The sequence below is a fragment of the Rhinolophus sinicus genome, linkage group LG07 (genome assembly GCF_036562045.2).
Source record: "Rhinolophus sinicus isolate RSC01 linkage group LG07, ASM3656204v1, whole genome shotgun sequence".
Classification (NCBI taxonomy): domain Eukaryota; kingdom Metazoa; phylum Chordata; class Mammalia; order Chiroptera; family Rhinolophidae; genus Rhinolophus; species Rhinolophus sinicus.
Window position 1 is genome coordinate 45,694,400 of NC_133757.1, and position 12,981 is coordinate 45,707,380.

The 12,981-nt window shown below is 36.0% G+C and overlaps 1 protein-coding gene across 6 annotated transcripts in view; it reads right to left on the minus strand.

Annotated features, from left to right (window-relative positions):
• The window catches only part of CTNNA3 (catenin alpha 3), a 1,442,547-nt gene that overhangs the window by 1,127,128 nt on the left and 302,438 nt on the right, over positions 1-12,981 (minus strand). For all 6 annotated transcript variants that reach the window (XM_019731774.2, XM_074339503.1, XM_019731775.2 and 3 more), the window contains one exon: positions 9,621-9,884. In XM_019731774.2, the coding sequence (XP_019587333.2) occupies positions 9,621-9,884 (264 nt within the window). The remainder of the gene's footprint in view (positions 1-9,620; positions 9,885-12,981) is intronic.

A 12,981-nucleotide genomic window follows, 5' to 3' on the forward strand; every position in this document is an offset into this window, starting at 1 on the left:
GAGGGGATTGGGAGTCAAAATGTGTGGGAGGCAAAGGGGAAGGAAGGACAGAAGAAGAGAGGAATGAAGACAGAACATGCTAACAGTAAAATTCAAGAAGAGAAATTCCACTTAGCGGAAAAAAAAAACTTCAGAAAAAGGAAAAAACTAAGACTTTCCAACAAAACTCTAGAATCAGAAGATTTTGGAACTGAACATATTGTCTGCTAAGAAATTAAAGAGCAGAACATTTAAGCCAATATCCTGGTGTCAGAAAAAATTGATTCAGTAATTGGCCCAGACTGGAGTCATAAGTCGAGTGTGGGGTTCTTAACTTGTATTTGTCCTGAATTCTACTGGCAGTCTGGTGAAAACTAAAAATCTCTCCTCAAAACAATGATTGTAATGTATAAAATGAAAGACAGAGATTTAAAAGGAAACCAATTACATTAACAATGATAACAATATTTTTAATTTGTCATATTAACACATGAAATAAGATCTAGCAGTGGGTCTAATAACTTAGAAGTAGTGACAAGCATAAATAGTACTTTGCATACCAGTAATGTGATATGGAAAATCTTGCCAGCACTACTGTGGTCTGTCACCTATATGAAAATTTAAAAACATGCTAACTTTCAGATAGAATTTTGAAATAAAGATCTAGTATTTTCCCATCCAAGTCCACAGACACCCTGGACTAAGAAGTCCCATAGGAGTTGTAACTTTAGAACATGGAGTGGCTCCTAAAGAAGCTAGGCAATCAGTGTCCACCACAAAGTACAAGAAGTTACTGCTCCAGGAAGACAAACTACCTTCTTGGTCTAAAGGAGAACCTACATCTCCTTATACCCCTTCATCCAGTATTAACAGCTTGGCCTAGCACTCTACAATAAGGACCTACAATAAAAATTACATGAATACTGCAAAATACACTGCAGCTACTAATACTTTACAATGTAGATGAATGGTTCTCAACATTTAGTGTGCATAAGAATCACCTGATAATTATGTTTCTACAAAAAAGATTCATGACCCCATCATTAGAGTAGAGCTAACTAAACAGTAATCTTCACTTTTACTAGCACCCAAAGTGATTTTTATTCAAGTGGTCAATCACCAAATATTTGAGATGACATCAACAGAATTAAAGGGAGGCTTCAAGTTTAACAAACAGAAGAACTAAACTCTTAAGGAAACATAATCCGTATAATTAACACCCTCAAAGGGATTTAAATGTATGCCCTAGCTATTACAAAAATAGTCACAATAAAACCATGGTGCTCTTGGAAATTGAAAACTGTATTGCAAAAACAAAAACTACACAATTAAAGATCTAAAGAGCAGAATGAACACACCTAACAACAAAATCAGTGACAAGGAAACAAAGCCAAAGAACTCTCCCAGAATGGAAAATGGCAAGAATATGTAAAGTATGAGAAAAAAAAGTGAAAACCAGGAGAGTCATCAGGATTGGTCAACATCCAATTCAATAGCAGTTTCAGAATAGAAAAAAATAAAAATAAGTAAGAGGAAAAAATGCATCTCTGCCTTAAAAAGGGTTGGAAAGTGTACACCAAATCCATAATCGCAGTGATCTCTAGCAATAGGAATGGAATTGAGGTGGGGTAAAAAGGGACATTAATGTAATGTCCCTTTACATATTTATGTAATTGTATGATTATTTTACACAAATAAATTCATTCATTCCTTATAAAGTTGATTTATTCAATCATAAATGAATAAAATTGATGCTAAAGATGCACGAGGAGCATGCTAATAGAAAGTCAGGGTATCGATATTAATACCAGATGAAATAGAAGACGCCATTAAACAGGATTAATAGGAAAATTTTATGATAAAAGGTACATTTCATCAGGAAGTCATGACAGTCAGGAACATTTCTGAACCTAATAATAAAAGTTCTAAATGTATGGAACAAAATACCACTGGAATTACAAGGAGAAAATGTAATTCTGCTGTAATATAGAAAACTTTGACTACCCTTTTTCAAACAAGTGAGATAGAAAAAAACAGTAAGGATGCAGATGACTTATTTATTAAAATTAAGAAGTTCAAGATAATAGTATTTTTAGAACTGCCTACTGAAGAAAGAATATACATTTTTTCAAATATATATACATATGAATATATACGCAACTTTCAAAAAACCATGATTACGTAAGTCACAAAAATAATCTCTACAAGTTTCAAAAAAATTCAAAAAATATTTCAAAAACAAAACGTACATTTTCCAAAATTCAGTGAAACTAGATATTAATTTAAAAGATGACAAAAATAAACAAAGAACAATTTTTAAAATTTTAAAACACACTTCTAAGACTCTTTGGCCAAAAAAGAAAAATACAAATTAAAATTGGTACCTATTTAAAAAAAATTAAATATAAAAGTACTGCCTCTCAAATTTAAGGTATCCAGAGGAAAACTGACACCATGAATAAATTTATTTTAAAACAAGGAAGGAAACAAAATTTAGAAAACTAAAAAAAAACTAAATAAATGTACTCAAGATATTATAAAACAGCAAAATTATTTTCATAAATTAGAAAGTAGGAGTTAATAACAATAAAAGCAGAAATTACCAAATTTTAAAATAATTAAATCTTAATTATAATCCCAAATAATATCTTTATAAGGAATAGAAAAAGAATTTTCAAATTTAGATAAATTTTTTTTCATTCATATGTCACCTCTTTTCTACTTTGCAGAATTTATTAAACTTTTATTTGTTGCATTTGATACATTTTGTGACGCTTCTAATGATATTTCAAAAATGTGTGTTGTGTTCCATGCAAAAGTCTATACATCAAAGCAAGTGGCAAACTGTCCACTGTGCAAATGGGTTGGTCCACAAATAATGAAGAAAACAAAAACTGCTCCATTTTGAGGCCCTGTACAATATGCCTTAAACAAACTTTCCGAAACTAGATTCCACCCAATATGAAGTGTGAATTGTCCACTCCTATTACTCATACACAGTCTCTTCATTACTTCCATATTTATTTTTCCTCCATACTTTTTCTTATTTGTATTTCCTACTAAGATACTCCCAAATTAACTAAACTAACACTAAATTCCAGCCCAGAGTCATGGGAAGTGAAAGTGCCCACACACCTGTTCAAACTCCTAGGGTCCTAGTGATCACCTGTCCCATCATCTCCCAGAGGTAGGTGAGTTAGAAGCCAGACCCTGGTCAGCAGCTGGAAAAGTTAGTACATTAAATGTGCGGTCTAACATTTCCAAGGAGAAGCTCAAAGTTGGACTCTACTGCCTGCTCTCTTTGCACTGAGCTAAGGGGACCAGCCAGAGGAAGTGCTTGAATGCCTCTGTTCTCTATGGCACCAATGGACTAGTAATACATGCCAAAGCTCCCAAAGATGAGCAAGTTAGGAGACAGTCCCTCTAGTAGCAGCCATAACAGTTGGGGTGCTAGATATGTGTTCCAAACCTTTGCTCCTCAAGGATGGGTGCTCCCTCACAGCTGTATGGCGCTGTGTGATGGGTGGAGATAATGGTGAGTGGACCTCAGCATTTCCTACCTATTTTGAGGCAGGTGTGGTCTCAGCAGCACAATGTGCATAACTCTCAACTAGTTTCTGGTTTTCTCCCAAAAGGAATAGATCTATGAGTAGCTGTTGTTTATTCAGTGTGGTCATGGGTGGAGGGAATCAAAAGCTTCCCATTCTGCCATTTCGCTCAGCATAAACGCTATTTTCTTTTAAAAACATTCTTTTTGTCTTTGATGTTCTTAAGTTTCATTCTAACATGTGTAAATGTGGATTTCTTTTTATATACCTTGATTAGGAATTTGGGGGCTTCTTAGCTATGGAGATTGGTATCTTCCATCAGTTCTAGGAAATTCTTAGTATCTTTTTCATTTCATACTTTTCTCTCTTCTGAATATTATATTAGAAAATGTTAGAACTTGTAACACCATCCTCCACGTATCTTTACTTTTCTAAAAATGTTTTTTATTTTTGTGTCTCTCTGTAGTGCATTGTAAGAAACTTCTTCAAATATATCTTTCAGATCATTAATTCTCTGTCTAATCTTCCGTTTTGTCTAACAAGCAAGTTTTTTTTTACGATTATGTTTTTCATTTTATATAGTTTTGCCTGATCAATTTCAACAGCCTTTTGTTCCTTTATCATACTCCTCACACTATCATGTATAAATGAAAGGAAAATGTATATTAAGAATACTAATTTATATTCAGTATCTGCAGTGTTTGCAGATCTGATTCTGCAGTTTGTTCTTTCTGCAAAGTCTCACTTGTGGTGGCTTTCTTATTTGTGTGTGTTGTGAGAACTTATTTTCCTTGGAACTGCATGAGAATTTTTTGTGAACTGGGTGTAAAGAGCAGAGAAAATCTGAGCTTACTTCTGGCAGGCATTTGGAGGTATTGCCAAGACAGGACAAGTTTAAATTTTCAAATGGGGTTTTAGAGGCTATACAGATAATATGAATTCTGACCCCATGTCCAGATAAGAACAGATTTATGGTTAGAAAATTTCCAAGATGTTTTCTATTCTTTTTTCTGAGCCCCCCAGAGCCAAGATGAAGTCAGCCAAGTCTTCCTACTATCTCTTGCTGTAGGGGCTAGTGTTTGTCTTGTTCATCCAATGAGGTAGTCAAATTTAGAGTCTCAGTTTTATGAAAGGATCTCATGTGACATTCTATTTGGCAGTGTATAGGCTTTGTCTTCTGTCCTCAGTTCATGGTCTCTCAAAATCCAAGCTACAGGCTATAATGGAAAAGAAACGACCCATATCTCTCAGCACAATGCTGGTGCTGGCTTGCTAGTCTGGATTTCAGCTCTCTTTGTATGTGGCCAGTCTCAGATTTTCCTAATTCACCTATTAGATTATCTATGTATTTAAAAATATTTTATCCATCATTTTCAGTTCTTTTATTTCACTGTATTTCTAGAAACCAAACCATCTTTGAAAAACTCCTCTTAAAGTTCTCCTGGATATCAATGATGCCTATTTTTCTTTAGCTCCCTAATGCTAAGCTGTTTGGTGGAGGTCCCACTTCTCCTTTAGGTGAAAACATAAGACTATAAGGACTACATCCCTCAAAATTATTACACTTAGTAAAAGACAGCATATCTTGGTGGTTGCAGGGAACCTGAACTAAGACTACAAAGCTGAGAGAAGAGAATTTTTTTTTCCTCTTTGTGCTCCCTTATCACAGAGAAGAGTGATAAGGGAGCACAAAGCAGCATATCACTTAGATATGTTTCTGGTGGTATACCTCACTGTAATTTCAGGCCCCAGGTAAAAGTTACGTAAAGTAGAACCACATACCTGAGTACGTACACTACCAGTTGTAGAAAGGAGAAAGAAACAGGGGTAAGGGAAAAATGTTCTTCACTTCAATATCACACAGTGACATGCAGCATTCCAATATTCATTCACTCTTTCTTTCCTTCCTTCCCTCACTCATTGATATTTACCTAGCATTTACTATATAGAGAGCATTATTCTAGGTGTTGGAGCTACAACAGTGAATACAGATACATAGGAATAATGATACATAAATGAATATGTAAAAAAGGACGATAAGAAAATAAATATGACTGCGCTCTGAAAATGAGAAAATACTACAAAACTCCTTTGTTATTATTAATGTCATCTTTATCACAAGAGGATCAGGATAAGTCTTGTGGATAATGATTACAATAGCTGCTTTTTCCCTCCACGTAAGAGAAAGGACGCCTCGATGAACTTGGAGTTTCAAAGCAGTTTTCACTGGCAAGGTTTCCTTCATAAAGACATTTTCAAAATTGTGTTTATCTACAATTTAACACTTCTTAATTTTCATTCAGTCACAACGCAGAAGGAACACCCTGTAATTCATAGCCTTTCTAATAAGTCAATCGATTTAGCCTGAAAAGTACTCTAATTCAACTTCTATTTTCTCCACCAATAAATCTCAGGTTTCATATCCACAACCAGCCATGGACCAGAATGAAAGATACAATGAAGCTTTAGCAAAGTAGATGTTGAGTAAGCGCACTGATACATTTCCACACCATAAACATTTAATGAGACTTACTCCCAACAGAGTATTTACAACATCAATTTATTTCATAGTATTATATTTGCAGAAGCAAGATAGAGCAAAGGTTACTGTGAATCCTTTACCAATACAGCTTCCTGTAAATAAAGAAAAGTGCAACCATTTAATTCACAAAATCATTTTAAAAGGCTAAGTGCTCAATAAATTCTTCTTTATCTAGTTCAGACAGCCTCAGCAGCTATTTGTAACTCAGATATAAAAATATATATAAAATTCAGGCATTTTTACAATCTTGGACTCCTCTAGCTTTGACTAGAACTGAATTTCAAAGGTTATTGAGACAGGATTTCAGAGAGATATCTTTGGGATTCCTTCCTGCCTTGTTCAGAAGAAGTGAGTCCACCATTTATCTTGAAAAAGGGAAGACTCCATCACTACTGCTGTGCCCACTCCCATCAAAGCTATACACACACACACACACACACACACACACACACACACACACACACTCTTTCTTCTCCTCTCCAACCACTGCCATTTCTTGCCTATCACAGCCACTTCTAACTAAAGAGAGAAAAGAGAAATCACAGAAGGAGGAACAATTTGGAAATCTTCTGTCTTCTTCTACAGTCCTAGGAATATAGAATGCAGTGTCTGGGATAAACTGGACCATTTATGCAAGCATCCCCTGACACCATTCTGCTTAGTACTGTGAAAAATGATACAAAATCCTATCAGTCCATTCTAGAAAATTTCACCTCACCACATTAGCCACTCCCCAAATATAGACTACTTCTATTTAAATGACCCAGGCACAAAGCCCTTTGCACTAATAAGTTATTCTGTCTTTTAGACTTGGTTACATTTATAATTTCTCTGATGGTTCATAGAGACTAACAATCTTAGTATAAATTGTGTTGAATTTTAATTAAGCACATTAAGTTCTGTCTGTGAGAATTTGATATAGCACAGAAGTTAGAAATATCTTCTGAATCAGAGAAATTAGATTAACATCTTGGCTACCACCACTCACTAGCCTTCTGATTTGGGCAAGTTACATAACCTATCGAAGTCCTGGTTTTATTTTCTGTGAAATGACATAAAAATGCTTTTCTTATAGAGACTTTGTAATAAGTGATAAATTCATGGTAAGTGTTTAGCTATCAAGCATTGTTACATTTTAATTTATGGGGGACCTAACTTTCTACTGGTATCAGGATATACCAGGATCTACTTACTGGTATAAAATTAGTAAGAAACAGTCTTGCCCAGTTTTCAATCTTCTTATGAAGATAAGACATGCATCTAATGGACGAGTTTATTGCATCCTCATTACACAGGGCAAACAATTAGATGATGGGGTATTATTAAAGAATCACCACTATTCTTGTACCCTATTTAGACAAGTATTTCCTAAAACTTTCACATAGATGTTAATAATTAGAAATTGAATGATGTTGGATTAGATATTAAGAGACCTCTTTAAAGACATATAACTAAGAGAAAAGCATACAGGAAGGTTACTGTAAATTTAAATAAAGTGTCTAATAATTTTATTGTGAAAGTAATAAAGGTAATAACAATATAGAAATTACATGTTATGTGTTTCATTTATTAAATTATTGATAAAACTTTAATAATTTTAATTGCATTGATTTCTTCATTATGGAAGAATCTGCCTCCAACTGGTCATCTCCACTAATGATAATGAGAGCTAAGATTTATTGAGCACTTATTAAGTACCAGGCATGGCTCTGAGCAATTTTACATGTGTTATTAATGTACTGATTCTGACAACAACACTATGATATAGGTTCTATTATTATCCCCTTCTTATAGGCGGGAAAACTGAAAGTTAAATAACTTTCCTATGGTCACACCGGCAGAAATAGGAACCAGGCATTTTGGGCTTCAGAATCCTTACCCTTAAGCTCAACACTATGCTGCCCCCACCCCCACCCCCACAGGCCCTGCCATTAAGCATGTCTGACTTGGGTAGCCAATGATCTTTAAGCTCATACTTGAATGTTTGATAAATATCTCAAATTGAGTTTCTGAGCTTCCTGTCAAAATCAGCTTCACCCACAGTAGTCCCCATCATGGCTGATGAAAACGTCATCCATCCAATTGCTCAAGCCCATAACAAAACAAAACCTTGTCATCATTTGTGGTAGACACAGAGGTGTACTGCCCTTTTCCCCCGTCTATAGGACTTGCTACCCAGCTGTGGAGAATGAGGGCAGCAGACAGCACCCAGCTATTAGTTCCTTCAATATCTGTCTCAGCTGTCAGGGGCTGCTCCCCACTCCTGGCCCCCGGGTGTCACACCCTTCCCAGGGCAGAATGACCTGACTTCCAATGCTTCCAATGACTGAAAGAGGCATAGACCTGATCAAGGTACACTTGAGAACAACCTTCTTTCCAGGACTCCCTACCGATTGGTCCAGGCTTCGTGGGTCAGGCTCACAAGTAGACTTCTTCCTCTGCTTAGTCCTGCTCTCTCTTCACATATGTTAATTCCTAATAACACTCTGTATCCCAAACTCCACCTTGTGGGTGCTTCTGGAGGACCCAGCCTACAACACAAGCCAGGATTCCCCTCTTTCACTCACATCCAACATCTATTCTGTCAAATTCAGTTGGCTCTACTTACAAAATTTAGTTTTAATATTTACTGATGCCACCATGGTCCACACTAAAATGGGAGGTGGAATGAAGTGGTGCCAGTGTTACTACAATAGCTGCCTGCCTGGAAGAGGCTGGAGCATTTAGCTGCCTGGAGGCTATTTTTTAACTTCTCCCTTTGTTCACCTTTTAACTTGAGCCCTTTTAAGACTCAAGTCTCAGGGAGTCACACCTCTGCTTACAACCTTACAAACCTTACAACGAATCCCATTTAATTTGAAGTAAAAGCCAGAGTCCTTAAAAGCCTACCCAGCCCTCCACAACCTAACCCCATTGGGTCTTTGACCTCAGCTCCTCCTACTCTTCCCCTCACTCTCCCCACCCAGGCACCCAGGCAACCAGGCTTCTGTGCTGTCACTCACACACTGGGGCATGCCTGAAAGCCTTTGTACTAGCTCTCCATCTGCCTGATTCTCTAACTTCCTTCAAGTCTTTGATGGCATCTCATTTTCTCAATGTAACATTCTATAAAATTTACTTAACCTATCTTTACTGCTTTTGTTTTTTGCCTACATTCCCTTCATCGAATGTAAGCTTCATGAGGGTAGTGATTGATTATATCCCAAGCACAAAGAACAGTGCCAATAATAAGTATGTGTGGAATGAATACATCCTACCTTTCATAAGTTGATCTATATAAAATAAAGTCACCATTTCCATCTAATTAACAATCCCCAATTTAAATTCACTGACTTCCTTGGCAAAGATATAACGGAATCAGAAGCCGACTGATAGAATATTTTCCTGCTAATCAATTCATTGGAAGATACAACACGACGATACCTACTGATTGCATAACTGGATTTTTACTTACTCCTGTTCTAAACTCCAAAACATGGACCTGAAAATCCACTTCTGTTTATTTTCATATTGGGACATCAAATCACATTTTTAACTTTCTCTCAACTTACTTCAAGCTCATCAAGAGCACTTCCCAGGGTTGCGGCCTGAGGTTCTGGTGCAGTCAGCACGTTCTGGATGCCTTGGGAAGCATTTGAAATTACATTGAGGGCATTCTGAATTTCTTCACAAACTGTGTCCTTGCTGGCTTTGAGGGAAGCGACATCAGAGTGTTCCAAACAAGCTGAACAAATTGAATGCAAGAGGGGTGAGTTCTCCTTCAATGATGCTCGGGCCCCTGCAATTTCATCCCTCTGGTTTGGAGATTTTAAGTCCTGAGGAGAGAAATTAAAAGAGAAGTGCCTTACAATGAGTTATGGGAGACAGACTTATACAAAGAAGCTGCATTTTTCTGTCAATACAAATGAAAAGATAATAGACACTAAGAAGTCATCTATAAGTTAAAATCAAGGCCATTAATTATTTTTACACTCCTTCAGATTCTGTTAAAATTTCTACAGTAGGAAACCTGAGCCAATTAGCAAATAAAGGTCAAAATGGTGCCGATGTGTAATACTGAGTAGATCTTACAAAATACTGATAAGGATATGACTTACCCTTATAAGTCAGAAAAATACTCTGGCATTCACATTATTAAGTGTGTTATAAGAGAGCTTAAATTAAAAGGAAGCTGATTACTTATTTCCATAAATGCTGATGATTGCATTTAACCTTTTCATTAAAACTAAACCAATTCAGTTAAAAATACTAAATTGAACTTTCCACCATTCAGCTATTTTCTACTCTTTTTCAAAAATACTTACTAATAAATTAATGCAGTATCTTACTTTGACATTTATTCAACAAATAGTCACTGAGCACTTAGCATATGCTAGCCTTTGTGCCAGACGCTGAGAGTGCAGATGTGAACAATCCTACAAGGACCTTGTTCTCTTGAAGCTTATGTTCTTGTTTGAGGGGGAGGGGGCCTATACATATGCAATTAGCTAGGTAAACAAATATGCAAGACAATTTCCGGTAATGATAAATGCTATAAAGAAAACATAAAAGTAAATTGTCATGGGGATGGATTTGAGAGGAGAAAGCTGCTTTAGCTTGGGTGGTCAGAGAAGATATTTCCACTGAAATGACATTTGCAGTAAATATAAATGAAAAGCATTCCAAACAGTGATAAGAGAAAGTCCTATATAAGTGATAGCTGGTCAAAACTAGCTCAAGATACAGTGAAAAGCCCTGGCAAGCCCTCCCTTAACTAAGTGATAATGGTGAACATCATTGGTGATGTCACACGGATATCGTGTACCCCCTGGTATATTGTGACAAGAAGAGCACTTCCCCTCTCTCGTATGCCCTCCAAAAGCCCATGATCCCAGACTAATCATGAGAAAAACAATACACAAAACCAGATTGGGAAACATCTTACATGATCCCTGGACAGCCTCAAGACTGGTAAGATCACAAAAAACAAGGAGACTGATAAACTCATAGACCAGAAGGAATTGAGGAGACATGATAACTAAATGTACACTGTGTTGGATCCTGGAAAAGAAATAAGACATTCATGGATAAACTGATGAAGTACAAATAAAGCCTAAAGTTTAGTTGATAGTAATGCATCAGTGCTTTGTTCATTGTAGCAATGGAAAGACAATGGAGGAAACCAGGAGAAAAGCAGATGGGAAATCTCTGTGCAACTTTTGTGGAAATTTAATAGTAAAATAAATAGAAAGCTTATTTTAAATAAAACTAATTCAAGGGACCTTAACAATAGCTAGTTCATTCCACATACACCAACTAATATAATCCTTATAAAAACTCATGATAGCTACTAGTTCCCGTTTTAAAGATGAGTCTACTGAGGTTTACAGAGTCTAAGTTCCGAAGCCAAGTGACAGACCTAGACGGTACCCTTTCTTGGGATTGTAAACTAAGTCAGTGTGATGATAAACCATGATACTAACAGGTATGTTATACTCTTTCCTGCACAGGAAGGATTTTCCTTATTTGCTACACAAGTACAAGGACTTGTATTTGTATAATGACTTATAGTTTATAAAGTGCTTTTAAATATAGTATCTTGTAGATCATCACAACACCTTTGGGGGCAGTAAGGCTGGTGTTGTTAGCCCCATTTTAATTAAATAGGTGTTTAGTGTAAGAAAATTAAGAGGCTGGTGAGAGAACTACGATCTAAACCTACAATGAAAACCCCATGTTTTTTTCCCAAGACTCTGCTTCCAAGGAATAATGTTGCCTAGGTTAATAAATGGCTGTGCTACTATAATTTTAGTTCCTTCCCTTCTGAAAATAAAAGGCTGACTGCTACTTTCTGCAGGCTTTGGGGGAGATTTAACTTCTTTACAATATACAGGGAGGACAGTTAGACGTAGCTGTCAACCCACTGTTTATACTCACTAATTACCCAAGAGAAGACACTTTGTGATTTTCTTGGCCTGCTGTGATTTCTCCCTGGTATTTCTGGTCTGAGTTCTAGCTTCCGCTCTGCCATTAGCACTATGAACTGGGTAATCTTCCAGTGTCTGTTTCTCCATTTATAAAAATGGGGATAATGATATTTCTGCCAACACACCATTTAGTAAGTAGCACATCAGAAATGGAATAAACTTGGAAAATAGTACAGACTTACATAAAGAATACAGAATTATTTTATTCCTTAAATTGATCAAATTTGGTGTACTCTCTTTGTCCTGTGATGGTCTTAGTGATTTTCATATTCCCTGCAATTTTATAGCACTATCTACATTTATCTCAGTGTGACTTAGAGGACAATCAATTTAACGTTTTAAAAGGATACACAACTCCTCAGCAGAATAACAATAAAAAGTATAAACATTCAGAAAGCTGCAGAAAATTTTCTGCATATTACAGTATAATCAAAACTTATTACATAATTCCCTCTAAAATGACCTACACATGACGTATACTTCGACTGGAATGTCAGGGACAACACTTAGGTAGTTTTTGAAAGGAGAAAGTCTTTGAACATAAATTATTATAAAGAAGGTTAAAGTTAAAAAGTTAACTTCTTTTACTCTGATGGTAAATTATGGTAATTGTAATGTTGTAGGGACTTTGAAATTTTAAAAAATCAAATATATTTTTGGCTTTGAGCCTAAGCTTTATTATCTCTGCCCAAGGCAATTATAGAATCTTTAATGAGCACTGATATCCCGAATAGCATTCTGAAAAACGCTGTGAGAAAGGACAAGCTTAGTGAACGTAACAAAAATGACGTATTATGGCAGCTAGAAGGAGAAAGAAAGGCAGGTTACAGAGTTTAGGTAGGGGAAATAAAGAAGGCAAGACCATTTCTCCTAAAGGACATCCCAAAGGATAAATTTAATGTAATAAATAAGTACATAAGCAAAAAGGAAACTAATGAATGTCAGC